This window comes from Chelonia mydas, chromosome 14, assembly GCF_015237465.2.
Source record: "Chelonia mydas isolate rCheMyd1 chromosome 14, rCheMyd1.pri.v2, whole genome shotgun sequence".
NCBI classification, from domain to species: Eukaryota; Metazoa; Chordata; order Testudines; family Cheloniidae; genus Chelonia; species Chelonia mydas.
In genome coordinates, this window is record NC_051254.2 from 14,428,863 (window position 1) to 14,455,624 (window position 26,762).

Genomic DNA, 26,762 nt, shown 5'->3' on the forward strand with positions numbered 1-26,762 from the left:
GAATCACCCTCCCCTACAAGAGCTTTATCCACCCTAGTACCCACACTGCAGATTATTCAGCGTCTTGCAGGTTGCTGTCAGCTGGAGCTTGTTCTCTCTGTACACTGGCGAGTTCCATTGTTAAGGTTTCTTGGGAGCTCTAAGCTCTTCACGTACAGACTCACTGCATCGCCTGTGGTGGAGCAGCAACCATGATAATACAATATGCAAAGTCTCACTGGAGCGGATCCTCACTGCAATAGGCCCAGAATGTACAACCCCCCACTAACATATTGGGGCAGATCCCCAGTTGCTGTAAATCAGGGTAGTTCTACTTAATTAGATTTAAAATGATAAAGACACTTATCCAAGGCTCTTGGGGCCCTAACATTGTTAATTATACAGTAAACACAATTAAATTCAATCTCATCAGCATTCAAATCATCTGTGCCAACTACCACCTTCAGCAACTAGGTTGCAGACCCTCAGCCTTTTCCAGAGACATTCTCAAGCAGGTGCCTTTTGCCGCGGGCCTGGAAAAAAATCACCAACTTTGGCCTATTTTAGACCAAGGTGGGGAGCAAATTCCGGAGTCCCAGAGCCCTCCCTGCCAGATGTTCCCTCTCCCTTATAGAAAGAGGATCCAACTCAAGTGCCCTAGCTGACTGTAGCTGTGGCCACATGGCACAGAGAGAAAGCCGATACCAGGTCATAGGGCCTTACGCTCCACCTGGAGACCAACGGATGCCCTTAAATCAGTGGAGCGACACCAGTTTACACCAGCTGAGGATCTGGGCCTTTGATCCCTGTTGTAAATGGCTAGACTTCAGCATAATTCCATGATGGATGAATCTGGCTCATTACAACAAGCAGGGGGGGGTTGGGGCTGGGGGGGGGTGGGGAGAGGAGTTAAAGCTGTCAAGCACCTGCTCCTCCCTTTGGCTTCCATTAGAATTGCAGGTGACTAGCCCCTTTGAAAAATCAGGAACTTATTATGCAGGGGCTGCTTTTTGTAGCCTACATAGCTCAATTATCTAAAAGTAAAAAGAGAAAAAAAAAATCAGAACTACCTGCTCTGTGTGACACGATCATATCCTCCTGCATAAGGCCATATTAATAAGGAACCCAGCACAGTTAAAGGATCACAATTCTAGCAGCAGGGAGTAGGCAAAACATCTCTACGCAACATCAGACCCCAGATCCCGCAAACAAACGAATGTCTTGTCAGATGGTGAAGGAAAATACCCCTCGGGGTTGGCCTCTGCACCAGAGTCCGTGTTCCACAGACTCGGCCCAGAGGGTGGGGGGCTACAGTGACATTAAGTCACCCTTGTGCGCTCTCTATCGGGGGTTGCGCTATGCAGGCTGGTGCAGCACCTAATGTAAAGCACAGTAGCCAAGAGATGTTCAATTCTATTTCATGGTAACCCTTATATGCCGGCGATGCATGTGTCTTTGGCTATGCCAGGATACCTGTCAGAAAGAGCCACCTGGGAATGCCCCAGACATACAGTCTGATCCACCACCCATTGAAGTCAGTGGAAAGACTCCCATTGCCTGCAGGAGGCTCACAGGAGGTTTTCCCCATGAGGCGTAAGGCCAGCAGAATACCTCTACACTGCCCTCTCTTTCAGATCCCAGGGTAGGGGTACCCTAAGCATGTGGCCAGATCTGTCCTGGGCTGCTGCAATAGCCTTGGAGTAGTTTTCACTTATCCTGGAGACTGGAACATTCCCCAGCTGCCTCCTGAATCCAAGGGGGTGCAGACTAAAAAGGCAGCAGTGAGCTACCTCTGTTTCCTGCCCTGAGTTCAGCTTAGCAGCCCCTCAGAATCAGAGCCCTTCTCCCTTGCCCAGTCCCTCCACTCATCAAGCCCTGGCCTTCTCTCTGCCACTCCACACAACCTGATCATTGTTAATGCCAGAGCTTTCTCCTCTGCAGCTCTCAGCATCTGCAATAACCTTCCTGCATCTCCCAACCCCAGAGCAAAGCACACCTTCCCTCCCGGGGCTCTTATATCTGTAGAATAGCCTCGGCTACTAATGCCTATTTAACTCTGTAGCTGTATCACCTAGTTCTCTGGTAGGGGCCAAAGGAGGCCCTGCAGAATGAAGCCGTGCTGCATGAACTGCAATGGCCATGTCAGAGCCCACTACCGAGGGCGAGCGGCAAGAGAGCCTTACGCTTGGTCTACACTTCACCGGTTTGTCAGCCAAAGTCAGTTTTGTCTGAAATGCTCCTCCCGCCGATATAACTCCCCTGCTCTGCCGACATCATAAAAGCACCTCAATGAGCCGCACAGGGCTTATGTTGGTGTAGTTAGGGTGATTTCTTTGCATTGGCTGTTGGCTGGAGCCGTGAAACTGACAAGAAAGCGGATACCCGGTCTCTGCTTCAAGGCGGGCTGCCACCCAGGCTCCAGGCTTAGGCTGCCGCTCGGGCTTCCCAGTCAGAGCCCTGCTGCCCTTGCGGTCCTGACTCCCTACTGGGAGCACAGCAGCTGACTGGACTCCTGGTGCAGATCTCCCTTCCGAAGGCAAGAAGCCCCGGGCCGCTTCCCCTCCACTCCTGGCTGGGAGCGTGGAGGTGAGAAGCCTGGGGGGCAGCTGGGGTCCTGGTGGGGAGCTGCATGGAGCTGAGAGCCCTGGCTCTCAGCCCACACTGCCCCTCTTCAGTCGATGGAGGCGCTCCTGGTGAGGATGTGCACCTCCAACAGAAGGAGGGTAACATGGACATCGGCCATAGCAGTAATTAATGTGGTGGCTGTAAGTCGACTTAACATAGGTCGACTTATCTTTGTAGTGTAGACATAGCCTTAGTTTGTATCTGGATTGTTGCACCATAATTCACACTTGCTGAAGGGGTGAGTTCTCGCACGCTGTGTGGAGAAGGGGAGTGGAGATAGGTTTCAGTATAACAGCTAAATCAAGGAGATGTACACAACTGTTCTACTAAATCCTTGTGTAACACTAACCACCCCCTGAATGATCTGTGGACAAAAATACAACAGGTAGCTAGTTTCCAAGGTCTCAGCAGCTAAGAAAAAGGGAATGGGGCATCTGAGTCCTGCTGAGCAGGAGACAAGCTTGGCCATAGGTCCAGCTGGGACCTGTGTGAAGGAAGATATTAGGGAACTGCCTCCAGCTCCCCGCCTTCCCATGCACATCCATGTGCCAACAATAGATCTTAGAGGGAGGGAAGAGCCAATCAAGAGACCAGCTGAAGTGGATGAGAGGAGACCCAGATGTGAGAAGAACTAGAGACGAGGCAATATGGTCAGTGGCACTGCGGCTGGTGGGCGTGTGTATGGTCCCTGGATGAGTGGAGGACTATAGGGTTGAGTCAGGTTACAAGTGCCAGGGCAGATGATCCTCCTCTTTCCTGCCTTGTGTCTCTTGGCCCCTTACCCCTTACCCATTCTCTTTAAAAACAAAACCAAAAAAACGGGGGGAGGGGAGGGGACAGTTTTCCACCTCTGAGCTGTAGAATCTCTTTACACATCTCCCCAGACACTGCCTGTTTTCTAGTTCAATTATTGCTGACAGGGGCCTTTAAATTATGATGCAGGATCCTGTGAGGCCTAATCCATTTAACTCAACCCCAGCTGATTAAATTGGATGCCATATGGTGGGAAAGAGCTGATGTAATCCCGCACAGAGCGGGAGTCTCTTGCCTCATTGCCTGGAGCGCAGCGTGGACTCCTCTCTCAAGGTTTCTCTGTGCTGGGGGTGCCTTCCTTGCCAACCAGATCAGGCTGGACAGGAGGAGATTTGCGACAGGTCTATGATTGGCAAAAATAGATGATCTGGCGAGGGATGGGGGATTGTCAATGGAAAATGCGGTTAACCACAAACCAAGCAGCTGAAGGAGAAGCAATTCTCTCCAGCCCAGCTGGAGTCTAACATACCATTCCCCCGTCTCTGTCAGGCGCTCAGTCCCCTGAGAGCACTTTGGAAATTGGGGGCTGTTCCATGGCAAAAGGAACGTGAAGGTCGTCTACGTACCAGTAGTTGTGCCGATATATTGATTACATTCATTCCAATGATTGCAGCCCTCAGACCCGGTCACTCGGCTAATCATTAAAAGGTCAGATCTCAGACTAACCCCCACTGTACATGGCTGGAGAGCAGATTCTCAGGGAAAAGGATGTAACTGCCAGCCAACCAGTACAGGACAAGATTCAGAGAGCTAGCCCTATCTATAATTTGAGGTCTCCCAGCACAACCAGCCAAGGTGCATCGCCATTCGCCACATGCACACAAACACTCTTCCCACATAAGCTCCATTATGTCTACAGGTAAAATCAGAAAGTGCCAGAACTGATTAGTAATAATAAAAAAATACCTTGCACCATCAGTGGAGCATCATTCCTCTGAAGATCCCCTAACAAGTGGTAGATATAATCCCCACTTTGCAGAGTGGGAATCTGAGAGGTTAAGTGACTTTCCCTAAGTCATATGGCAAGTCAGTGGCAGAGGTGGGAATACAACCCAGGAGTCCTGACTCCCAGGCCATGACTTCACTACAAAATTATGTCGACCTAACTTACGTTGGCACACAGTCACTGCAGTTATTAAATCGTTTACGTATGCGCACGCTTGGCTCCTTGTGTTGGCGGTGCGCGTCCCTCACCAGGAACACTAGTATCGATTGTATTGTCAGCGTGGAGCATTGTGGGATGGCTCCTGAAAGCCAGCAACAGTGAACTTAAGCAACACAGCATCTACACTGACACTGCGTCGACTTAATTATGTTGACCGTGACTCTACGCCGCTCAGGGAGGTGGGCGTTACTAAATTGGCGTAGAGAGGCACTTACGTCGATGGGAGCCAAATGTAAGTGAAGACGGTTCTGCAACGCATGGCAGCTTACATTCACCTAACCACATAGTGTGGACCAGACCTTCGCCCCCTGCTCTAACAATTAAATATCACTGCCTCCTAATCAATTGCCAAGTCAAATTAACCTCTGGAAGAAGCTGCAAATGCTATAGGCTACAGCATAGCTATCCTGAAATTCATCCTACATTTGGTTATTTAGGGGCCAGAGCGGGTGTTGTAGCCTGTAGGGTCTACATTTTCAAGGTTTTCTCTTCAACCATGAGGGTTAGCAATTCACTTTTTTTTTTAAAGCTGAAAGTCTCACATAATCACGTGACTCCAGGAGCTGGGGCTTTAAGGAAAAACACCAATTATTGTGAGACTCACAGAAATATTGTGAGAGTTGGCAACACTGTGTTACCAGGCTGAAAGGCAAAGGGCTTGTTTTTATTTATCACGGGGAGGCTGCGGGGGCAGGGGGAAGAACAGTGAGCATGTGGGTGACCTGGAGACAGTGCAGAGTTACTAGCCCTATTTGGGGAACTCAGCAGATGCCAGTGAGAAAACTCACTTCCCTGATTGTACCATATTAGATGCAGTCTCGCCAGCACATCTAAATCCCGTGGAAGCTGGGTGCAGTTCCATAAGAGCTAATCACAGGGAAGGCATTTGGAACAAGAACTCGCTAATTCCATTGTGAAAGCTGAGGCCTAAGAGTGTGGGGGGAAAGCAAGAGGGGCTCTGGTCTCTCCGTCCTACCACGGTAACAGACTCCAGCAGTGATCACCCAGAGGGGCTGCTCATTAAAGTGCAGTGACAGCAAGCCAGAGAGGGTGGGATTCAATTAGCACCTCAGTGCCAGCACTGTCCCCTCTGCATCCCGCCAGGGTCGGGAGGGATAATTGGGACAGCTACCCCTGCTGCTCTCCCAGTGACTAGGTGAGAAAGGCTCGCATGGAAAGACAGGCAGACTCAGGAGCTAGCCAAGTGTCTGAATTGCATGCCTAGAGGATGAAGAACTTGGGAACCAGTTCAATGGCCAAATGCCAATTTGCCCTCCAGGTAGCCATTCCACACTGCAGCCTCCGATGCCCAGTGGTTTGAGCATTGGTCTGCTAAACCCAGGGTTGTGAGCTCAATCCTTGAGGGGGACATTTAGGGATCTGGGGCAAAAATTGGGGATTGGTCCTACTTTGAGCAGGGGGTTGGACTAGATGACCTCCTGAGGTCCCTTCCAACCCTGATATGCCATGGTTCCAGGGAGCCCCAGTCTCAGCAATTTGTCCCTTTTACTTTTCAGACCTGCACTTGGCAGCCGAACTGGGGAAGACATTGCTGGAGCGTAACAAGGAGCTGGAGGATTCACTGCAACAGATGTATGCAACCAATGAGGAGCAAGTGCAGGAGATAGAGGTACAGATGCTGCCGAAGCCCAGGATAACTCCCTACTGCTGCTGCCACCATCTGAGGGGCTTAGCTGTGAGAAAGCAGGGGACATTTTAGCCGCCTCACTGTAGCCAATGGGAGCTGCTAGGCTGTTAAGAGAGTGGAGGGATGTGCTGAGGGGGCGGGGAGTTAAAGCCACATATGGAAGGGATTGAACCAGTGGTGGATTAAGTCCTAATAGAGCAGATCAGCCAGTCTGGGCTCCACATTCGGAGGGTCCCTCTGCCCCCCGCAATTGGGAGCCTCTGTTTTGGTTGGATTTAGGTCATGTTCAGCCTTATTCTGTTCCTAAACCAGACCCCAAACTAACTTCTGTTCAGAACAGAAGAAAGGGTGCGATCATTCCAGTGCTTCCCTGCCTGATTCCAGTTATTAGTGACCGTGTTTAGTAGCCAACTGAGCATGGAGCCCCACCGTGCTAGGCGCTGCACTCATGCAGAATAAGAGACTGTCCCTTCCCCAAAGACAAGACAGATGCAGGGCAGGGAAAAGGGAGAGGACACACAAGAGCGAACAATGCAATTGCTGCAAATCTCACGTTGTGGGAAAATAAATGAATAGATTCCACAGTCCCTCACCCCACCCCACAGGCAGAGAGGAAGCATTTTAATAGCAGCCTCTTTCTTAATGGTTGGCAGCACATCGCTGTTCTTTGGCCAGCAGAGGACATTGCAGACACTCAGAGAATAGCGTTTGGGAGACTGGGTTAAAGTGAAGGTAACGTGGTTCCTTTAGGCAGATGAACCAAAAACCTGAACTTCCCTGGAAGTCAGTGGACAGTGAGGGATCTCAGTACCTTGCAGGATCGAGTCCCTTGATGACAAAGTGAAAAGGGAGGTGGTTCAGGGATGGACTTTGTGCACAAGCACAGGTCTTGGATCGCCTCACATTTAATGGACTTCTGAATTTTTTGCAGTACCTGACGAAACAGCTGGAGATGTTGCGCCAGATGAACGAACAGCATGCTAAGGTCTATGAGCAGCTGGACCTCACAGCACGGGACCTGGAGCTGGCTAATCAGAAGCTTGTGCTGGAGAGCAAGACATCCCAGCAGAAGATACAATGGTAATGCTCCCCATTGCTTGTGCTGGATTCCTTAGGTCAGCGATCTGATTGATAGCCAGGGGACCAGGGTGTGGTAAGGTGCTTTGCCTTGTAGGGCAGATGACTGGCAATCCTGAACAAGAACAGATGAGTCTGTTTGGAAAACACCTGGAGTTTCCCATTCCCTGAACTACAGGATCAGAGGCATGTCAAGAAGCTCTAGAGGAGAATAATGCCCACCAGTCAGTACCAGGATACTAGTTTCACCTCTAGAGAAGCCCAGACTAGGATATTCCCTGCCAGCTAACACCAGTTTATCAATAACATTTTCCCTTCTAAAAGGAGACCCTGACCAAGGTCAGTCCTTGTGAGCACCAGATTGTTACACTTGTACAACACAATGTCTTTTTAAAATGGCTATACAAGCAGAAAGCTTTAGTGTCACAGATCTACATATTGTTTTACAAACTGCACTCACAACTGGCGTAGAAACCACCCCAGCCAGTCTCTGCATTTTATTTCTTTGGGGGAAAGAGGAGGAGGAATAAACTCGCTATCATCCTACTTTAATCTTTTAAATGCTGAGATATTCTAGGATTGAGCAAATTCCCAGGAGGTTATTGTTCTAGCCAATTGATTCAAGAATAGAATCCCAAATTATTGCACTCTTCTGCCTCCTCCTCCTCCACACATATGCACCCCTCATCTAAATCAAGAGTGAAAACAGTCAGGCAGAATTCATCACAGTTAGAAATGCACCCAAAATTTCCCCTGTCTAGGACTTTGGTCTACACAAAGAATGCAGGGTCTGCCCTCAAAGGAGTGCACTCTTCCCCTACTGTGGGAGGGGATTGTTAAACAAGACCTTCGGCAGATAGGCACCTAAACTTCCTTGTTGCCTCACCTCACCTCTCTTTCTCTCTGACCCTGGCAGCCTGACGGAGACCATCGAGGGGCTTCAGAACCAAGTGGAGGAGCTGCAGAAACAGGTGGAGGAGCTGCGGAGCTTAGAGCAGTTGCGCATACGGCGGGAGAAAAGGGAGAGGCGCCGAACCATTCATACCTTCCCCTGCCTCAAGGAGCTGTGCTTGAGCCCCAGGTATCACCATGAAGCAAGGAGAGGGAAAGGCAGGTGCGGAGACTATGGGAATATCATCAAGGTCCTGGGAATCAGCAAATACGCCTTTGCCTTAATTACCCTGGATTGTATGTGGAAAGCGTTTCCCATTAAAATGGGCATTTCTGCTGAGAGGGGAAGGGGAAAACCAGCAGCACGAGATGGAGGCAGGTTTCATTCCTACCTACCCCAGTCCATTAGAGTAGCACAAGTGAGGGAACACTGTGGGTGTGACTCAAAAAGAGGAGCAATATTAACACAGGATTTGCCATTTACCATCAGTTTAGCATCTCACCTCTGCAAGGGAGCCCAATATGTGATGCTTGAGAGGAAGGTGAGCCCCACCCACAGGTAATGCGCACAGTTGTACAGTTCTGTAGTTGGTAGGGTTCCTTCCTGGTCATATATTCGCTGATGCCTTGAATCATGAGACTGATTACCCCTATTGGGGGGCTCATATAGCCTCTTATGAAATGGAGCTGCACCGGGGCAAGGAAAGAAGGTGCCCAGCCCAAGTGGCACCACCTGGAGTGGTTCTACCTTTCTCATGCACGCTGCTTCCTGAGTGCTGTAGGGAAACACACGTTAGGCAGCAGGGCTGGATCTACATCTAAAAAGCTGTAGCCAGTATTCCCCCACTGTGATTCTCCCACCACTGTCTAGTGCGTAGGGGGGCGAGGCCTTACCCCTGACAGGCTCCCTGGTGGGGCAGCTAGCACAGCCAGCACCTCCCTATCAACTGCACCCAGACAGATGACGTAGAGGTGTGTGAAATCCTGCATCCTCTCTTGCTGCCGCAGCTACAGTAGAGCAGCCATGTTTTTTGCACGGATATTACTGCTATTTATTTGTATTGTAGTAGCACCCAGGAGCCCAGGTAATGAACCAGGCCCCTATTGTGCTGGGCGCTGTACAAACACATATGTTATTGTTCATCCCACCCTGTCTAAAATCCAGCTACAGTATTAATTCATTGACCTCCTGGGGACATTTCTTGCTCAGCTTCCTACATGATGGAAACTTCTCTAAATAGAGAATCAATAATCCTGCTATCCTATAGGAAAGTATTGTACTGCCAGGGGATACAAATGCACGGCCTTCTACTGGAGCAATGAAGGGGATGTTACAAGGGCATAATCTACTTCCAGGCAAAGTCTACTCAATATCTATGTGGTTGTTTTCCCACCATGCCCCTGTCATACTTTACCGACATTGCCTCACTGCACAGTTTGGCTTTTAAATTTGCATTTGGGGTTTGCAGGTCACTCTGACCTACAGTAATTAGGAAATCTGTTCAATACCCCCCATCACCATCCAAGCCCTAGAGGGGAAGGGATGGTATTTTATCCTTTCCAATCTGTTCTAACTCGGGTGTTTATTGGGGTGGAGAAGGAAAACAGATTTCCTGACTGCAATGGGGGAGAATATTTCATGTGGTTTCCATGCCACAGAAGCTCTGAAAGAGGGGTTACTCCAGCAAGAGGCTTTTTCCATTACCCTCACTTTATAAACCTCCTCCTACTCTTTCTGGAGAGCTGATACTTCCTGGACACAGAACAGCACAATCAAGTTTTGTTTGTTTGTTTTTCAGGGAGGGGTGAAGCTCAGGCTGCAACACACATTCCACAATTTTACTACTTTGTTGTTTTCGGAAACACAGTTTTTCAGGGTGGGTTCTCCCACTTTTGTCCTCCCTTTTTTTTTGGCTTTGAAAACATTCTTTATTATTGCATTAAGTAAAAGATACCTTAGCCCAGGAAAGCAACAGGCACTGCAAGTCAGTGTATCATACGTAACAAACCCAGATTCCTACTAACATTGGAACCACTGCACTTCACTCCTGTGCGGGGCACCAAACATTACTGGTGGCTTTCAGCCTCAAATTGGTGGACAAAGCCAAATGCCAGAGGAGCACAGATTCCACAGTAGCAGCTTACAATGTTAGCCTTTGGCACGGGGGAAGGGGAGATGGGTAGCAGGTTCCTAGTGCACTACCTTTGTGTATACTTTATTCCCATTATTGCCAATTCCTCCTCTCCCTCCAATCCTAGGTGCCATCAGTGCTTTGCCTTCCTTTCAAACAGAAGGGGTGGGAACGGACTAAGACCCTTCCCTGCTGACTAGGCCAGTGTTGTTCAATCACTACCGGAGAGTGGGAGGTAGGCAAATACTCCAGAAGCAAAGTGACTAGCATTTGGCTCATGTCCCCTTCCTTCTCCAGGACAGAAAGTTGATGCAATGAATCTCTACCAGCCCAAGCAGGAAAAATCTCAAGCCCTGTATTTTCAGCCCAAGTTGGTAGTGCCTTGAAGATATTACTATGAAATGGCTGTGAGGGGGCTTGTGGAAAATTAATTTGGCGGCTGTCACTCATGTTGCCAAAAGTGAAGGCCTTATCTGCATGAGAAAAGGTGCACTGGTTTAAACTAACGGAGTGGTTTCGTTTTACCGGCGCAGGGATCGGAATCAGTCACAAAGCCAGCTTAAGTTAAATTGGTATGACTCTCATGTAGACAAGGTCCAAGCATCCAAGTCACAAAAGTGCAGCCCCAACAGGCAGTCCTGTCAGCTATCTTAGCAAAGGGACCAGTGACCAAATATGGGTCATGGAGGGTTAACAGTCCTCTCATCTCTACCGATGGTTCTCCAGGACAGAGTGGGGGCACGTGGCAGGTGCAGAATGGGGAAGCTAACATGGCCACTGACTGAGCTATACCGAGTCTATATATAGGGAGACAAGTTCAATCTCCAGTGCTCTTGGTCAGGTAGCATTTTGCCAGATCTGTATAAAACCCAGATCCTTTGCAAAGTAACAGTGATAAGGGAGAAGCTGCCAGCTGCTGAATCCATGATACAGGTTTCCATGTGAAGGGAAAGAATAAAGCAGCCTGGGTAGGGCACTGGAGTGGGACTCAGAAGTCCTGTTCCCATCTCTACTACTGACCTGTATGTGACCTTGCGCAGGTCACTTCCTTTTTGTGTTTCTCCCCTCCTGCTCTTTTGTCTCTCGTATAATTAGATTGTAAACTCTCTGGGGCAGGGATTGGCTTTCATGTGCATGTACAGTACCTGACACAGTGGAGCCCCAAATCTTGATTGTGGCCTCTAGGCATAACAGTAATACAAACAACAACAAAGCACCCACAAGCCAAATCTCGCTCGGTTATGCCAGTGTGTATCCAGGGTAGCTCCTCCATGGACTTCAGTGAAATTACTGGTTTAACTGAGAGCAGAATTTGGCTCCAGTATCTTTAAGAGACCATTATTTTGTCAATAACTCACTACAGTCTCCCTTTGCCACAGGTATGAAGATGCGTTCCAGGTCCACAGCTCTTCAATGGAGCTCAACCAAAACCCTATGGAGAGGGAGAATGAGCGTCTCCAGGCCATGGTGACTTCCCTTAGGTCCCAAGTCAACCAGGAGAAGCAGCGGAAGGAAAGGGTGGAGCGCGAATACACTGCCGTCATCCAGGAGTACTCAGATCTCGAGCAACGGGTGTGCGAGATGGAGAGCTGCAAACTGCGCATCAAGGAGTTGGAGGCCGAGCTCCTGGAGCTACAGCAGATGAAACAAGTCAAGAAGTATCTTCTTAGCAGAGAGGACAACCTGTCTGAAGCACTTCTGGAGCCATTAAACAATGCCCCCGAAGCAGATTACATTGACCTCTCAGAGGAAGATGGGAGTAAAACTCACAGCGCATCCATGACAGCTTCCCCAAATCACCCTGTCCGGAAAAGCTGCAGCGACACTGCCCTCAATGCCATTGTGGCCAAGGACGCCGTGAGCCGGCATGAAGGCAACTACACACTGCACGCCAACAACGTGCGTAAGCGGGGCATGTCAATCCTGAGGGAGGTGGACGAGCAGTACCACGCCCTGCTGGAGAAGTACGAAGAGCTCCTCAGCAAGTGCCGGCAGCACAAGGACAGCGTGCGCCACACCGGAGTCCAGACCTCCCGCCCCATCTCTCGTGACAGCTCCTTCAGGGACTTCCGGGGAGAGGGTCACGAGCTGGAAGAGCGGAAGACAATAGAGAAGAGCCTTAGCAAACACGTGGAGGCTGTGGACAAGCGGCTGGAACAGAGTCAGCCAGAGTACAAGGCCCTTTTCAAGGAGATCTTCTCACGCATCCAGAAGACAAAAGCAGACATCAACGCCACCAAGGTGAAAAACAAGTCTAGCAAATGAATCCCACTGCCACGGTGTTTCTTTTGCTCCCACATGCAACCTCAACAACCAGCTCTTCTCTTTTGCTCCAGGAAATATTGAGCAGCCCTGCTGCCTTGAGGCCTCTCACTTTGTTTTCTTGTATAGGAAGGGGGCCTACGTGGCTCAAAGGCAAGAAAGTGCCATGGAGACTCAAGTCACTTTTTAAAGTTAGTGCTCCAAGCAAACCCAGCTGCCAGGGTTTCTGAACCTGCTGGAAAAGCTGTATATTGTAGTTCTAGATTGTTTCAGAAACTTTACAATGAATTCCTGCATGTGTTGCTACAGCAGCCAGAAATCACAAACACCGGAAACTAACAACTACCCACCCTTTCAGCTTCTCCTCCAGCTACTGTGTTTGATTATCTGCAGGCAAAAGCTTGGATCTCCTGCAGCGTCCTGGAATGGCATGGGTGCAGTGTTACAAAAAAGCCATCAGAACTTCCAGAGACTGCTTCAGAACACCCAGCCCTTCTCTTTCTCTTTGGTTTACTGCAAAGGACCCACAAGTGTACCTGAGACACTTTAGTTTGACCTTTCTGTTCCCCAAAGGGCCATATGTTCTTCCTATTTAAGCCATTCTCTTTTATCAGTCAGGTTTTTCAGAGGATTTACAATGCAAACTCATTGCAACTGGAAAAACTTGAAGAGAAATGTAGAACTGGTTACTGTTATGTCTTCATCAGCCTCCCCGGATGAGTCAGTCTATAGTCTTAGGATTTTAAGCATATAGGATATCCTTCTTTTACACTCCAGGTAATCACAGCCTGGTTGAATTCATCTAATGGTTGAAACTGAAGACCAAGGCTTTCCCAGAAGCCAAACAAGAAGTGCTGTTGCTGGTTCAGAGAGATACCCCTCATCTCTAGGTTTGGGTATTGGTCCTCTGTGCCTTGCTATTCAAGAGATATCATTGCCGCTCCTAGCAAACTTGTAAAATATGACTTGTCTGGGTTTGCAAAGACAGATTAGCAGTGACTCACCCGTAGAGGGATAACAACAAAGCACCACATTCTTAAAGTGTTAAGAGCAGTGATTACCAACAACAGTATTTATCACACTGTCCCCAGACCTTCACCGTTAATACTCCTGACTGAGATGACAGACGCGGAGTTTTCTGCTGACAATAATCCAACCTGGCTGAGCTGCCTTTTCCAAAGGTTGTCACCTGCCATGGAGTTTTAAATATTCCAAATTAATTTGCCAGCATCAGAATCTCTCTACTTTCTTCACATGCCCACCAAGAGATTCAGACAGAGACACACACACACCCAAAAGGCCTCCCCAGTCTCAGGAATCACCAGTATCTGTTTCTCGGAAACCAAGAGTGGGCCTTGTTTGGTCAGACATTCGTACGTGGAATCTTACAGGGCTCATGAATATATGCAGATAAACAGCATTTCATTAGACCTTCAGATACAGACCCAGAGCGCTCAGCTGCAGGGGAGGATGCTGACAGTTGGTATAAGTTACTGAAGTTATAAATTACTGAACAGTATTCAACATGCACTTAAAGAAACTTTGGGCTGGACTCTGATTTAATTTACATCAGCTTAAATCCCAAAGTCTGTTTTTCTGGAGTTACACTGGTAAAAATGAGATCAGAATCTGGCTTTTGGTTATTTTTTTAGCATAATTTATCTCATTTTCTTCCACACACACCCTCCCACCCCCTGTCTTATTCTCCAAATTCAGGACCTGACCCCATGAGAAGCCAACTGCCCTCTGCTCCCACTGAAATGAGTGAGGATTGAGGGTGCTCAGCACTTTGCAGAATCGATCTTTCTTTGTCCTTTCTTTTCAAAAGGCTGCCATCATGGCAGTTTGCAAAGGTGCGACCTCCAAACCATCACCACTGCTGCCTCTTAGATTGGCCTGCCAGAGGGGCCCAGTTCTGCAAATACCTTCTCCCTCCTCACCCAATGCCAAAAGCTTCTCTCTTGCACCCTTGACATTTTCAGATGGCCAGTGGCCCCAAACTCAGAAGTATTAGGAGCCATACACATGATTGTGGCTATCAGTCTGGTAACCGTATGGAGAACCTTCATGCCTTATTTATAATGGAAAGCAGTTGTCTAAAAAAAAGTAAGTGTCAAGTAGACTTTCTCAGAGAATTCACCATGCTCTTTGTTACCACTGTCATGATACTTGGTGTGTTGATTATTAATGTTCCTTTACTTAAATCTTTATACTAGGGGACTTTTGAACCTACGTCTGTTCTAAAGTCATCTGTTTGTTGCATCGGTGTGAAGGGGATCACTATCACTTTCGGTTTCAAACACTGTAAAGTATGAACCAGCATCTCAGTTTAAGTGTACATCAGATAAATATATTTAAAAATGCTTTATTCTCTTCCTAAATAAAAAGAAACCCCAGTATTCTGAAAGCTGAAACTTCCTTTGTGGCTGTTTTTGATTCCAAGAATATCAGGTAGTGCTGTTTCTTTGAATTTCTGGCATGATGTAGGGCAAGAAAATGCTTTAGGCTCTTTGGGAGAAGGTGGAGGGAATGCAGCAGTGTGAATATACAGCTATGGTTATTCATATAACCTACATTTCATGCATCTGGGTAATTATCACCAGCCACATCATGAAAATGCACTGCCTTATCAATTCTCAACAGTCCGTTAACTTGCAAAATTCTGAATACCCAACACAAATGCTGATTTATTTTTTTATTTATTTAAAAACAGGGTCCAGAAAAATGATTCATGCAAGTGACAAGATATTAACACTTGTCTAAACAAAGGAACAGCTGCAGTATATCAGCTGCTTGTACAGCAAAGCGCTGAGAGCATCCTTTCTGTATCCAAAAATATTGTGATTCACAGTCAGCTGGGGGAGGGAATTGTTCGTTTTAAATGAGGGTTCCAGTGAACTGCATCCTTATGAAAAGGACAAAATAAGCATCCTTTACACTTGGACAGAATCTTATATTTAAGGATCTCGAAGTGCTTTACAAATATTAATTAAGCGCCCCAACACTATTAAGAGGTAGGTCAAGAAGATATAACGATTGTTTTACCCACCATTGAAATGTAGCCAGCTATCTAATGGAAAGTGGCATCTGTGTAACACCACACAGAAACACCCTTAAACAATTTAGGACAGGAAGTGAAGAACAGACTGTACCCAGTTGCAATTGCAGGGGAAATTTAGAGCAGCAGGATCAGAATTTGGCCAGAAAACCTAGGTTCAGCAGAATAGGGGTATTAGAATTTTTAATGACCACAAGTGGTCTAGAACTCAGTTTTACTTTGCATTTGAAAGACAGTACTTACACCCAGCCCAGCTCCATCGGCACCACTCTGGGACAATGAGTTTGTTCCAAATCAAGTCCCGAATCAGAAAAGCCTCCATAATCAGGAATAGATGGATTTCCTTAAGCACAAGCTTAAGTGCTTCCAGAACTGAGACCTCAGAGAGAAAAATGCCATCTATGGAGTCAACTGCATCGCTTCCTGTAGCACCTATGGTTTCTATGGAAGTTTCCCATCCAAGTATGGACCTGGCCCAGCCCAACTGGCTTGTGAAATCTGCTAGGATCACAGTGCAAAGCGTGAATACATCCTTAGGCACATCAGCCCACCATCACAAATAATGGGATGGTTTTGTACAGCCCCTGCTCCCCAATAACATATGTCACCAGATGGAATGAACCTGCTTTAAAAACAAGCCCCAGCATTGGTGGTTTAATTCTTCATGCTTCGTTAAGCCTTAAAAGCCTGGTTCTGTTTGAGTTACAACAAAGTCAAGTCTTATCCAAACCCCCTCTACATGCACATCTCTCATCCATACCCTGCCCCTAAACAAGAGAAAGGTGAAAGGGTGCTGGTTGTAACCCAATATCCTCTCTGCTTCACACAGGGTTCTTGTGGCAGGGCTCTCAACTGACACAAGATGGAAAAAGAGGAAAGGTCTCTTCATTCAAAGTTTGGGTTCAGTTGGGTCACTTCAGTCACCTTCGTTCTGATGTCCTCTTGGCATGCACAGCCAGTGAGACAATAATGCTGACAGGTTTAACAACAGTTGGGAAAGTGCATCATCCTGCTACAGCTATTTCTTCTCCATCCCTTCGGCTACAAATCATAAACATTTACCTGCTTCTTGCTTGAAATTAAGGTCACCAGATGGTATGACTTGGCTCTGATAACTCTGACTTTTTTTTTTTTTAAAAAGCATTCAGTTATCAAAGCAGAAGTCCCCAGGGTCTCCATTCCCAACAACCTGTGTTGCCATGGTACACAGATCAGATTAAAGCAGTGTCCTCCATGGCCCATCAGCACTGCTTAGCATCAGCCGTAGCAGGACATAAAACATTTAACTCCTTTCCCAAGGAGCTGAGCATGCTGCCTCAGCAGCAATTACCAGAGACCCAAGCTCAGATCCCTGTTACACAGCCCCTACACATGCAGAGTAGACTCCCTGCACACCAACTTTTCAACCGTTTTGACTTCGTTCTGCAGTTTAAACTAAGGGTTCTACTTATCGTCTCTGATACCATTTCTACTCCTGCCAAAACGTAAGGGGCTCTGGCAGTACTGTGCCCACTTTGCCCATTACCCTACTGCCAGAAGCCGTGACTCCTGACGATCTCTGTCAAGTAGTAAAGTTCCTATTTCAAAGGAAATGGAGGGTGCTCAGCACGTTGCATGAGGCTCTTAGAATCTCACAGGATTAGGCCTTATCTCTGTTCTATTGGAGAAGAAGTCCATGTGTCCAGAAAACACTTCATTATTACTATATGTAATCATTAAAGAGGGTGTGAGGACATATAACTACTTGTGATATGCACCTTCTCATTTTTACAAAAAGAAAATACTCTGGGATTTTATAGGGATTGGCCCAAGATACTGTAATAACATTAGCATATGCTGTTGGGACTGGGGTTTTTACTGTAAAATACCAATGTTACCAACTCTCACAGTTTTATGCAAGATTTAATATACTTTATGTTTTTGTTAAGGCCCTAGAGCCTGGAGTCATGGAAATACACCAGGTTTCAGAGTAACAGCCGTGTTAGTCTGTATTCGTAAAAAGAAAAGGAGTACTTGTGGCACCTTAGAGACTAACCAGTTTATTTGAGCATGAGCTTTCGTGAGCTACAGCTCACTTCATCGGATGCATAGCATATCGTGGAAACTGCAGAAGACATTATATACACACAGAGATTATATACACTGTGTGTATATAATGTCTTCTGCAGTTTCCACGATATGCTATGCATCCGATGAAGTGAGCTGTAGCTCACGAAAGCTCATGCTCAAATAAACTGGTTAGTCTCTAAGGTGCCACAAGTACTCCTTTTTTTTGGAAATACACCAGAAACTCAGCTTTCATATTTAAAAAAGTTTCTAGCCATCATGATTGCAAAGATAAGCTTGAAGACAAGACCCCTAATCATAGAATATCAGGGTTGGACGGGACCTCAGGAGGTCATCCAGTCCAACCCCCTGCTCAAAGCAGGACCAATCCCCAACTAAATCACCCCAGCCAAGGTTTTGTCAAGCCTGACCTTAAAAACATCTAAGGAAGGAGACTCCACCACCTCACATGCAAAAGCCAGAATGCAAATAAAGAATTCCAAATCATTTTTTTCCCTTCAATCTCATTATTTTTAAATCAATCCTATGATTTGAGAGGGGGAGAAGGGTACTCATGATTTCTGAACACTTGGGATTGCCAAAACAGAAAGATTGCTCATTGCACAATACAGGGCTAAGTAACATCTGTACACAAAATCGAGACATTAGTACACCCTGCAATACGCAACATTATCACAGAGCCACACCACCACCACCACGTGTCACTGCACTGTCCAAAGGAAATTAGGGAACATTCTCTGGCCTGTGTTAAACAGTCACCCTCGATCAGTGGCTCTCAAACTTTTGTACTGGTGACCCCCATTTACACAGGAAGCCTCTGAGTGTGACCCCCCCCTTATCAATTAAAAACACTTTTTTTATATTTAACACGATCATAAATGCTGGAGGTGAAACAGTTTGGGATGGAGGCTAGCAGCTCATGACCCCCCATGTAATAACCTGTGACCCCCTGAGGGGTCACAACCCCAGTTTGATGACCCCTGACCTAGATCATCACAAGGATCCCTTCTGGCCTTGGAATCTATGACACACCTCTGCTTGGCCACACAACCTCACCACCCTTCCATATCCAACAATTCCAGTGGTTAAAGCCAGATGGCGCCTGTCCCCAGGAGGGTGGGAAACCCTGTCTGCCGCTGGGGAGAGGGAGGCTGCAAGGTTGGGTCCTGACCCCCCAAGGGGTGGGGGAAGGGTGGTTGCAGAGCAAGGCTGCCTGCACTCACCCCTCTGTGGTGGCTCCTGCCCCATGGGCCTGGCTAGACGTGCACCCATTGCAAGCTGGCCCTGCGGTCAGGGTGTTGCTCAGGTTTGGCCCAGCCTCCCCGATGCGGGGGTGGGCAGGACACAGCTGGGCCAAATTTGAGCGAGTGACGATGCAGCCCCCTGTGTAGGGGCAGGTGTGGAGGCATAGGGCAGGGGCTTGGCTATTGGGGGTCAGCGGGACAGCCCCACGCAACCAGGCCTCTTGAGTGCTGGGCCCACGCCACGCCACCCTGCAGGCGCCACGCGGCGTGGGCGCCCCTAGCGTCCGCAGCGGCACCCACCCTGCAAACCGCAGCCCTGCACTCACAGCAGCACGGGCCGGGGGGAACGTGCCCCGGAACCCCCACAGCGCAGTTGCTGTTTCCCGGCCAGACGGCGGACACCTAAGGGGAGTGCACGCAAAGGGCCCAAGATGGCGGCGCGCGTAATGCGGGGCCTTTGCCGGGCGAGGCCGGCGCTGCTTCCCGCCCGGACCCCGCCCGGCTTCGTACACCGAGCCGCCGCCGGCGCCGCCCCCAGCTCCGAGTTCCGAAGCGAATACGCCCTGGACAGGCTCTATCCGGAGCAGGCCAGAAGCGACCCCGCGGAGGGCACCCAAGTGCGTAGGGCGGGGACGAGGCGGAACGTCAGGGCAGTGGCGCGGCCAGCGGTTGAGGGGCGTGGCTTGATTGCAACGGGTGGAATCTAATTGAATTGGGTGGGGCTTGAGTGCAATGGGTGGGGCCTGATAGAAGTGGGAGGGGACAGAGGCGTGGTCAGACTGCCGTGGGTGGAGCCTGATAGTACTAGAAGATGATGGGCGTGGCTTGAGTGCAATGTGGGAGCGTAGGGGCAGCAAATAATAGGCGATGTCAAATTATATGCAACTGTTGTTGGCCCTTGTTTTATTCAAAGCAAACCACCCTTTAGCGGCTACGTGGTGCCTGAGGGGTAGTTTCAGAATGCTCCCTCTGGGCCATTGCCCCATGACATTATCCTGTGCTAGAGAAACAGCCTTGCCGCACAGCTTCATATGATGTCTCCTGGCTGTAGAAGTTACTTTGAGGACCTGTTTCTGTGCTGGGCTTTACAGGGAGCAGAACCTCAACAACAAAAAACAGAAGACTCTAAGGGTTTGTCTTCGTTAAAGCGCTGCCGGCACCAGGGGTGTAGAGCTCTCCCAGTGCTGTAAAAAAAACCCATCTCCATGAGGGGAGTAGCTCCCAGTGCTGGGAGAACTATCTACACTGCCACTGTACAGCACTGAAACTTGCTGCCCTCAGGGGGGTGTTTTTTCACACTCCTGCGCGAGAAAGTTGCAGCACTGTAAAGTGGCAGTGTAGACCAGGCCGAAGATAAAAAGAGAGTAACAGCATCCTTGGTGATGATAGTTTGGTTGTGGTGTCTGTCTTGGCAAAGATGTCAGTCTCCAGTGGGAAGCTGAAAAAACATCAAGTGACATGTAGCTTAATTATGGAAAAAGGGAGAGCAGTGAAGAGGGATAAGGTGAGGCTGTACTAGTACAAGATGTATGGAATGTCTGGATGGTATATTACAAATGCCTAAAATAGACCATAAAAACAGCTTGTATGGAAAGAGCCTATAGAGCAGGATTGTGTGAGACAACATGAGCTAATCTGTTCACAAGGGAAAGAGGAAAATATCCAGCATGGATACCACAGGTGAAAGGTGAAAAATGAGAATTATAAACCAGGCCTCTGCAGCAACCCACTCTCAGATGCATACACTAGATAAAAGAATAGTTCTAGGTCCAGGATATACAACTGATTACAGGGATGTTTTCACAAAGCAATTTCAAACATATCATTTTCTGAAAGATAGAGTAGTTAGGTAGCAATAGCTTCTGTAATTATATTTTCTTCTAAACTGTGCTCTGGAGACTGACTTTATTGCAAAAATGCTTTCTGGAGCATCAAATGGCAATTGTTTCATTGTGTGTGTGTATATCTTATAGGATGGGACAAAACAAACTTCTCCTGATATTCCTGTGGGTAAGTCTAGCATATAAGAGAAATGCCTTTTTTTTGTCCACATTGCTTTCAGTAGGGTTTTATTGCCTGTAAATCAATTAAAATCTAAAAGATTTCAGTTACCTGCACAGAAACAACAAAAAGCAAAGTAGTATGTCATTAGCAAAGTATTAATTTCTACAGCTTCCATTAGCATTGAAATGTTCCCCATAAACGTAAGGAATTAATCATAGAATAAGTTTTGTGCACAAGATGTGTTGATGACTGAAAGAAGAGAGGGGAGGAACCTGACACACTGCATTAATCCTGAGTTTATTTTGTACGCTATAAGAGCTGGAAGAGAGGCTATATGATGATTGATATTTGATGATAGAAAATGTGATAGGTGGAGGAAATGTAATGCAGAAGGACAATTAAAATTTAGAATGACTTGCATATGGCAGATAAGTATTTTAATATAAAGCAATGAGACTGAAAATCTTGCCTATAATGGTTAAAGCCTTTCTGAACCTGAGCAAAAAAAAGTATTTTGGTGGGGTGGGATAAGGTGGAATTCTTTAACTTTCATTTTGGGGATTCGCAAAAAGAAAAGGAGTACTTGTGGCACCTTAGAGACTAACCAATTTATTTGAGCATAAGCTTTCGTGAGCTACAGCTCACTTCCTCGGATGCATACTGTGGAAAGTGTAGAAGATCTTTTTATACACACAAAGCATGAAAAAATATCTCCTCCCACCCCACTCTCCTGCTGGTAATAGTACAGTAAAGTGATCACTTTACTGTACTATGTGTACATAGTACTGTACTAATGTGTACATTGTAAGGAGAGTGATCACTTTAGATAAGCTATTACCAGCAGGAGAGTGGGGTGGGAGGAGGTATTTTTTCATGCTTTGTGTGTATAAAAAGATCTTCTACACTTTCCACAGTATGCATCCGATGAAGTGAGCTGTAGCTCACGAAAGCTTATGCTCAAATAAATTGGTTAGTCTCTAAGGTGTCACAAGTACTCCTTTTCTTTTTGCGAATACAAACTAACACGGCTGTTACTCTGAAACCTGTCATTTTGGGGATTAACAGCAATAAAGTACTGGTCCAAAACCCACTCCACTAGTAGTCTTTCCACTGACTTCAGTAGGGTTTGGATCAGGCCCTAACGGATTATCTAATCTGTAAGCATGCTTCCTTGCAAGAAAACAGTGGGTTTACACATAGAAATATCAAATACCTCAGAGGATCGTATTTATTGCAGCTACCTTTCCACTTGAGGAGCTGTCTGTTAACTCTACCAGAACTAGTCAATATGGATTCTGAGTTGGCCATCTCAACTTTCAACTTGCATTCTCTCCCCCATCCCCACATCACTTAAGTGGGTCTCAACCAGGAGTACGCATACCCTTGGGGGTACGCAGAGGTCTTCCAGGGGTACATCAGTATTTGCCTAGTTTTACAACAGGCTAGATAAAAAGGTCAGTACAAACTAAAATTTCATACAGGCAATGATTTGTTCATACTGCTCTATATACGATACACTGAAATGTAAGTACAATATTTATGTTCCAGTTGATTTATTTTATAATTATATAGTAAAAATGAGAAAGTAAGCAATTTTAGTAATAGTGTGCTGTGACACTTATCTTTTTATGTCTGATTTTCTAAGTAAGTAGTTTAAGTGGGGTGAAACTAGACGCAAGACATATCAGACTCTTGCAAGGGGTACAGTAGTCTGGAAAGGTTGAGAGACACTGATTTAGATAATTTCTTACTGTGTGATTAGTTGTAGATCTGGCTGTGGGGTTAAGTACTCCTGCGTTCTTGTCTTCTAGACTGTCTGTCCATATCCTATTGCCGGAGCAGTGGACCCGGAGGCCAGAATGTTAATAAAGGTACAAAAAATATTCTATTTAAAAATATATAGACTGTACAACAACTTGAAAACTTGGATTTCCAATGCTTTTTAAAAATCCTAAGCAAATTTGAGAATGGCTTTCTGCTTGTTATTCATTTTTGATTATAGTTAAGACATTTAAAGGGACATTAAGACCTGCCAAGCTTAACCCAAAATTTAAGTGTTGTAAAAAGAAGTCATCACAAAACTTAAGACCAGTAGAAATGTTTAATAATTTTATTTTTATTCCAATAGAAACAATTTTGTTTAAACAAAAACAGGTCTCTACAGGGTTTGCAACTTGAACTGTGCAGCTCTGCAATGCATGAGAACCTGAAAGTGAAACTAACTAGTCTGTTTTCGTGATACAAGTTGAGAAAACACGCAAAAAGTAATCAGAGTTTTTAAAACCAGATTAAAAAAAAACCACACCAACTTCCAGTTAACTAAGGAATTACTAATAACATATGGAGTAAAACTTTTTTTATAAATGCAAATATCAGGATAATTTCTTTTAAATAAGTATTAAGCGATTTAGTCTTTGTAATTGGAAGTAGCAGTTAGATGCTATTTGATAACGCCCTGGTGATCAGATAGTGGGGTGAGGTCCAGAGAAACACCTAGGTAGAGTTTTTCTTTAACTGTGGCATCGAGAAGAGCAGGAAAAGGGTGTAAAAAGAAGAAACTGCTGTGATCCTGCTGCGCACTCAAATGAGAATCATCATGGCAATCTAATCACCAGCTGCATTTAATGTGGATTGCATGAGATGAATTAAACATTCCCTTCTCTGTCTTCCACTCACAGTGAATAGTAAGGCAGAAGTTAGATTCCATTTGGCATCAGCAGATTGGATTGCAGAAGATGTGAGGCAGAAAATAGCAGTGATGGTAACTGTCAACCTTTTCCTTCCCATTACAACTATTTTGTTTAACTTTACAACCTTCTGTCACAGTTGAGGGCAACTGCACCTGCATTTTCTGCTCATGGGCGAGGGCCCCCAGTCTAGGCTTGCAGCTCCTCAGCCATCACCTCCTTTGGGTGGAGACCCGCATCTTTCTCTCTCTGGACTTCAGTTTTTTCAGGCTGCACAGTTCCCTACCTACATTGTGATTTCCCCAGCAAGTCAGACTGCCTAAGCAGGCTTGCTTTGCTTTCTCCTCAGAGGCTACAAACAGCATCATTGTTCACAGTTATAAATTACCAAACAGTCCTTTCCAAGCCAGCACATTTATTCTTAAAGTGAAAGCATTGCAAAGAAGACAATAAAAACCTACACACATACTTCTAAGCTTACCAGAGATCACCCCCAACTTCAAGGGCTCTGGCAGGTGATCAGACCTTCAGACCCCACAACGGGGTTTTCTGTGGTTACAAGTTCATAACAGCTCAGACCTAGCACACACATGCATAGGTTAGCCTTTCCTTTATGCAGGTTGTGTCTTTGATCCTCAGAGACCGTGCATAGGTAATGTATCAGATTATGGTTCTTTCCTCAGGGCTCAGCTTCAAAAAATTGGGTCCAGAGGTTGGAATTTGCATTCCTTTCTGCACCATTATTTCCTAGGAAACCCACTTAACCATGTTTGTCCCAAAAGTTCCTTCTTGTCTGGCACATGGTTTAAAATAGTCCTTTTGAAGCTCATAACACTTCCCCGGGGCAGATGCTGGTCACATGTGTCTCCTAAAGAAGTCACATACAATCCCACAATAATACATACATTTTGTATTTATACTACAATGGATTTCAAAGCTATTTAAACTTAATTCAATAGATTTCCCCAAGATTTTGTGGAAAATTGCCATATCTGGCACAGCTTCTGTGCCAGTAAATGATACATTTGTAACAGTGTTCATGGTCAAATATTTTCTCTTTCTCCCCAGCACAAGAATAAAATAAATAGATCTGGCGAGCTGATCATAAACTCTGAAGTGAGTCGCTACCAAATGAAGAATCTGGCAGATTGCTTGCAAAAAATCAGAAACATGATTAAGGAGGCTACTCAGAAATCCAGTGTGGTATCCAAGGAGAATTCCCAGCTCCTCATAGCCAGGTATAAAACAGAAATAGGGCTCCACTTCAACTGGATTTGGATTATCCTGACAAAATCCAGATACACAATCCAATTGGAATTTGCAGGTGGTTTAAAGATAGGCTTCCCTCGGCAGGGTTATCGTGATGCTAGGAGGGACTGTAGCAAAGTTACAGCAGGGTGGCAATGGATCAGGAAGGGCTGCTCTAGCTAGATCATTCTAAGTAACTTGCACTGTTCTATCACTTCTGGACCTGGAGTGTTTTAATGTAACTTTATACTGTGCTAGCCACTAACTTTTTTCATACCTGCTCAGACCACTGGTCCATCAAATCTGGTATCCACATTCTACAAGTGACCATTACCTGATGCTCTAGAGCAGTGGTTCTCAACCTATTTACTGTTACGGCGGGCCGCATATGCAGCTTTCTATGTGCTATATGGGTCACATCCACACAGTATATAGACTATCTGTATAGCGCTGAGGATGTCAATGGGCAGCAGCTGTATGCTGATTGGGCCACAAGCAGCCCACAGGTTCAGAACTACTGCTCTAAAGGAAGATGAAAGATCCCTATGGCCAAGTGTGTAATGTTGTTGTTTTGGGGTGAGAAGGGCTGGAATTCCTTCCTGGCCTCTGTGATAATCAATTTACACCCTGAGACATGAAATTTTTCCACTCCTATCCTAGCATGAATAATTCATTATAGTTCAGCAATTTACTTAGATTACAATATCCAAACGGCAGGGATTGTCTCCCTGCATGCATGGACAGCACCTAGGAACATGTGGTGTGTGTTATCATAAGACAAGTGTGGAATAATAGTTGTTTTTAAATGTTTCTAGGGGTAGGCTGTTTAAAGCATCTTTTCTGTGTTTTTAGGGTGCAAAAAATGAATCGTGAACGACTGAGACAGAAAAAAATTCATTCGACTATAAAACAAAGCAGGAGGGTAGACTTTGATTGAAGACAGCAACAAAATTCCCTGGATGTTGTATTTTTAAACACATTGGCCTGGAAACTGAAGAGGATACGCAAATTATAAACGGTCTTTAAAAAAGTCTTTGCTTAAAACATGTAAAAATAAAATGTAATTTAACATCAGCTTTCTTGTATTTAGTAAAGTGGGTTTTCATTAACAATATTTGCAGTAGAATATTAATGTCTCAGAGAAATTGTCCATGCTTTAAAAGAAAGCCAAATGCTTAGGCTTTCTTCTGCCGTAATTTTTTTTTAATTCCTCCTGCCCCAACTGTAGACCCTTCTGTATTCATGTGTGAGAGCGATCCCTGCTTCTGTGGAAGCAAGTAAGTTAGCCTTTAAGCAGAAAAGTTGCACACCCAGAGATTTAAACAAAAAAGGTGTATTAGTAATTGCCAAGATACTTTAGCGAGCTTCGGCTGCTGTCACTAGTCTTTCTCTGCTACAAGCAGAAACTCTTCTGGTGAAGTGTCACGGTCAGGTGAAGGTGAGATTCTTTTTGCCTTACATCCCATTATTTAAACTTTAGTTAAACAGAATATACATGAGTTAGGTTTTGTTAGATTTCTCATAACACATAGCTAGGGGGTCACCAAATGAAATAAATAGGCAGCAGATTTAAAACAAACAAAAGGAAGTATTTCTTCACACAACACAGTCAGCCTGTGGAACTCCTTGCCAGAGGATGTTGTGAAGGCCAAGACTATAACAGGGTTCATGAATTTATCTAGTTCTTTTTTGGAGGATAGGTCCATCAGTAGCTATTAGCTAGGATGGGCACAGATGGTGTCCTAGCCTCTATTTGCCAGAAGCTGGGAATGGGCAACAGGGGATGGATCACTTGATGATTACCTGTTCTGTTCATTGCCTCTGGAGCACCTGGCATTGGCTGCTGTCGGAAGACACGATAC

The 26,762-nt window shown here is 46.1% G+C and overlaps 2 protein-coding genes across 3 annotated transcripts in view; both read left to right on the forward strand.

The window, feature by feature from the left end:
• The window catches only part of CDR2L (cerebellar degeneration related protein 2 like), a 32,719-nt gene extending 17,720 nt beyond the window's left edge, over positions 1–14,999 (forward strand). The window contains exons 2-5 of one of the 2 annotated variants that reach the window (XM_027827408.3): positions 6,100–6,212; positions 7,162–7,310; positions 8,224–8,421; positions 11,710–14,999. In XM_027827408.3, coding sequence (XP_027683209.2) covers positions 6,100–6,212; positions 7,162–7,310; positions 8,224–8,421; positions 11,710–12,595 — 1,346 coding nt within the window. In that variant the 3' untranslated portion in view covers positions 12,596–14,999. The remainder of the gene's footprint in view (positions 1–6,099; positions 6,213–7,161; positions 7,311–8,223; positions 8,422–11,709) is intronic. The other variant, XM_007065035.4, reaches the window with a different exon arrangement.
• A 4,125-nt stretch (positions 15,000–19,124) lies between these two features.
• MRPL58 (mitochondrial ribosomal protein L58) lies at positions 19,125–25,974 on the forward strand. The gene is made up of 6 exons (XM_007065036.4): positions 19,125–19,578; positions 20,935–20,971; positions 22,777–22,836; positions 23,644–23,726; positions 24,721–24,890; positions 25,753–25,974. Exons 1-6 carry the CDS (start codon positions 19,393–19,395, stop codon positions 25,835–25,837), a joined length of 621 nt encoding a protein of 206 aa, XP_007065098.2. The 5' UTR covers positions 19,125–19,392; the 3' UTR covers positions 25,838–25,974.
• Positions 25,975–26,762: the final 788 nt, after the last annotated feature.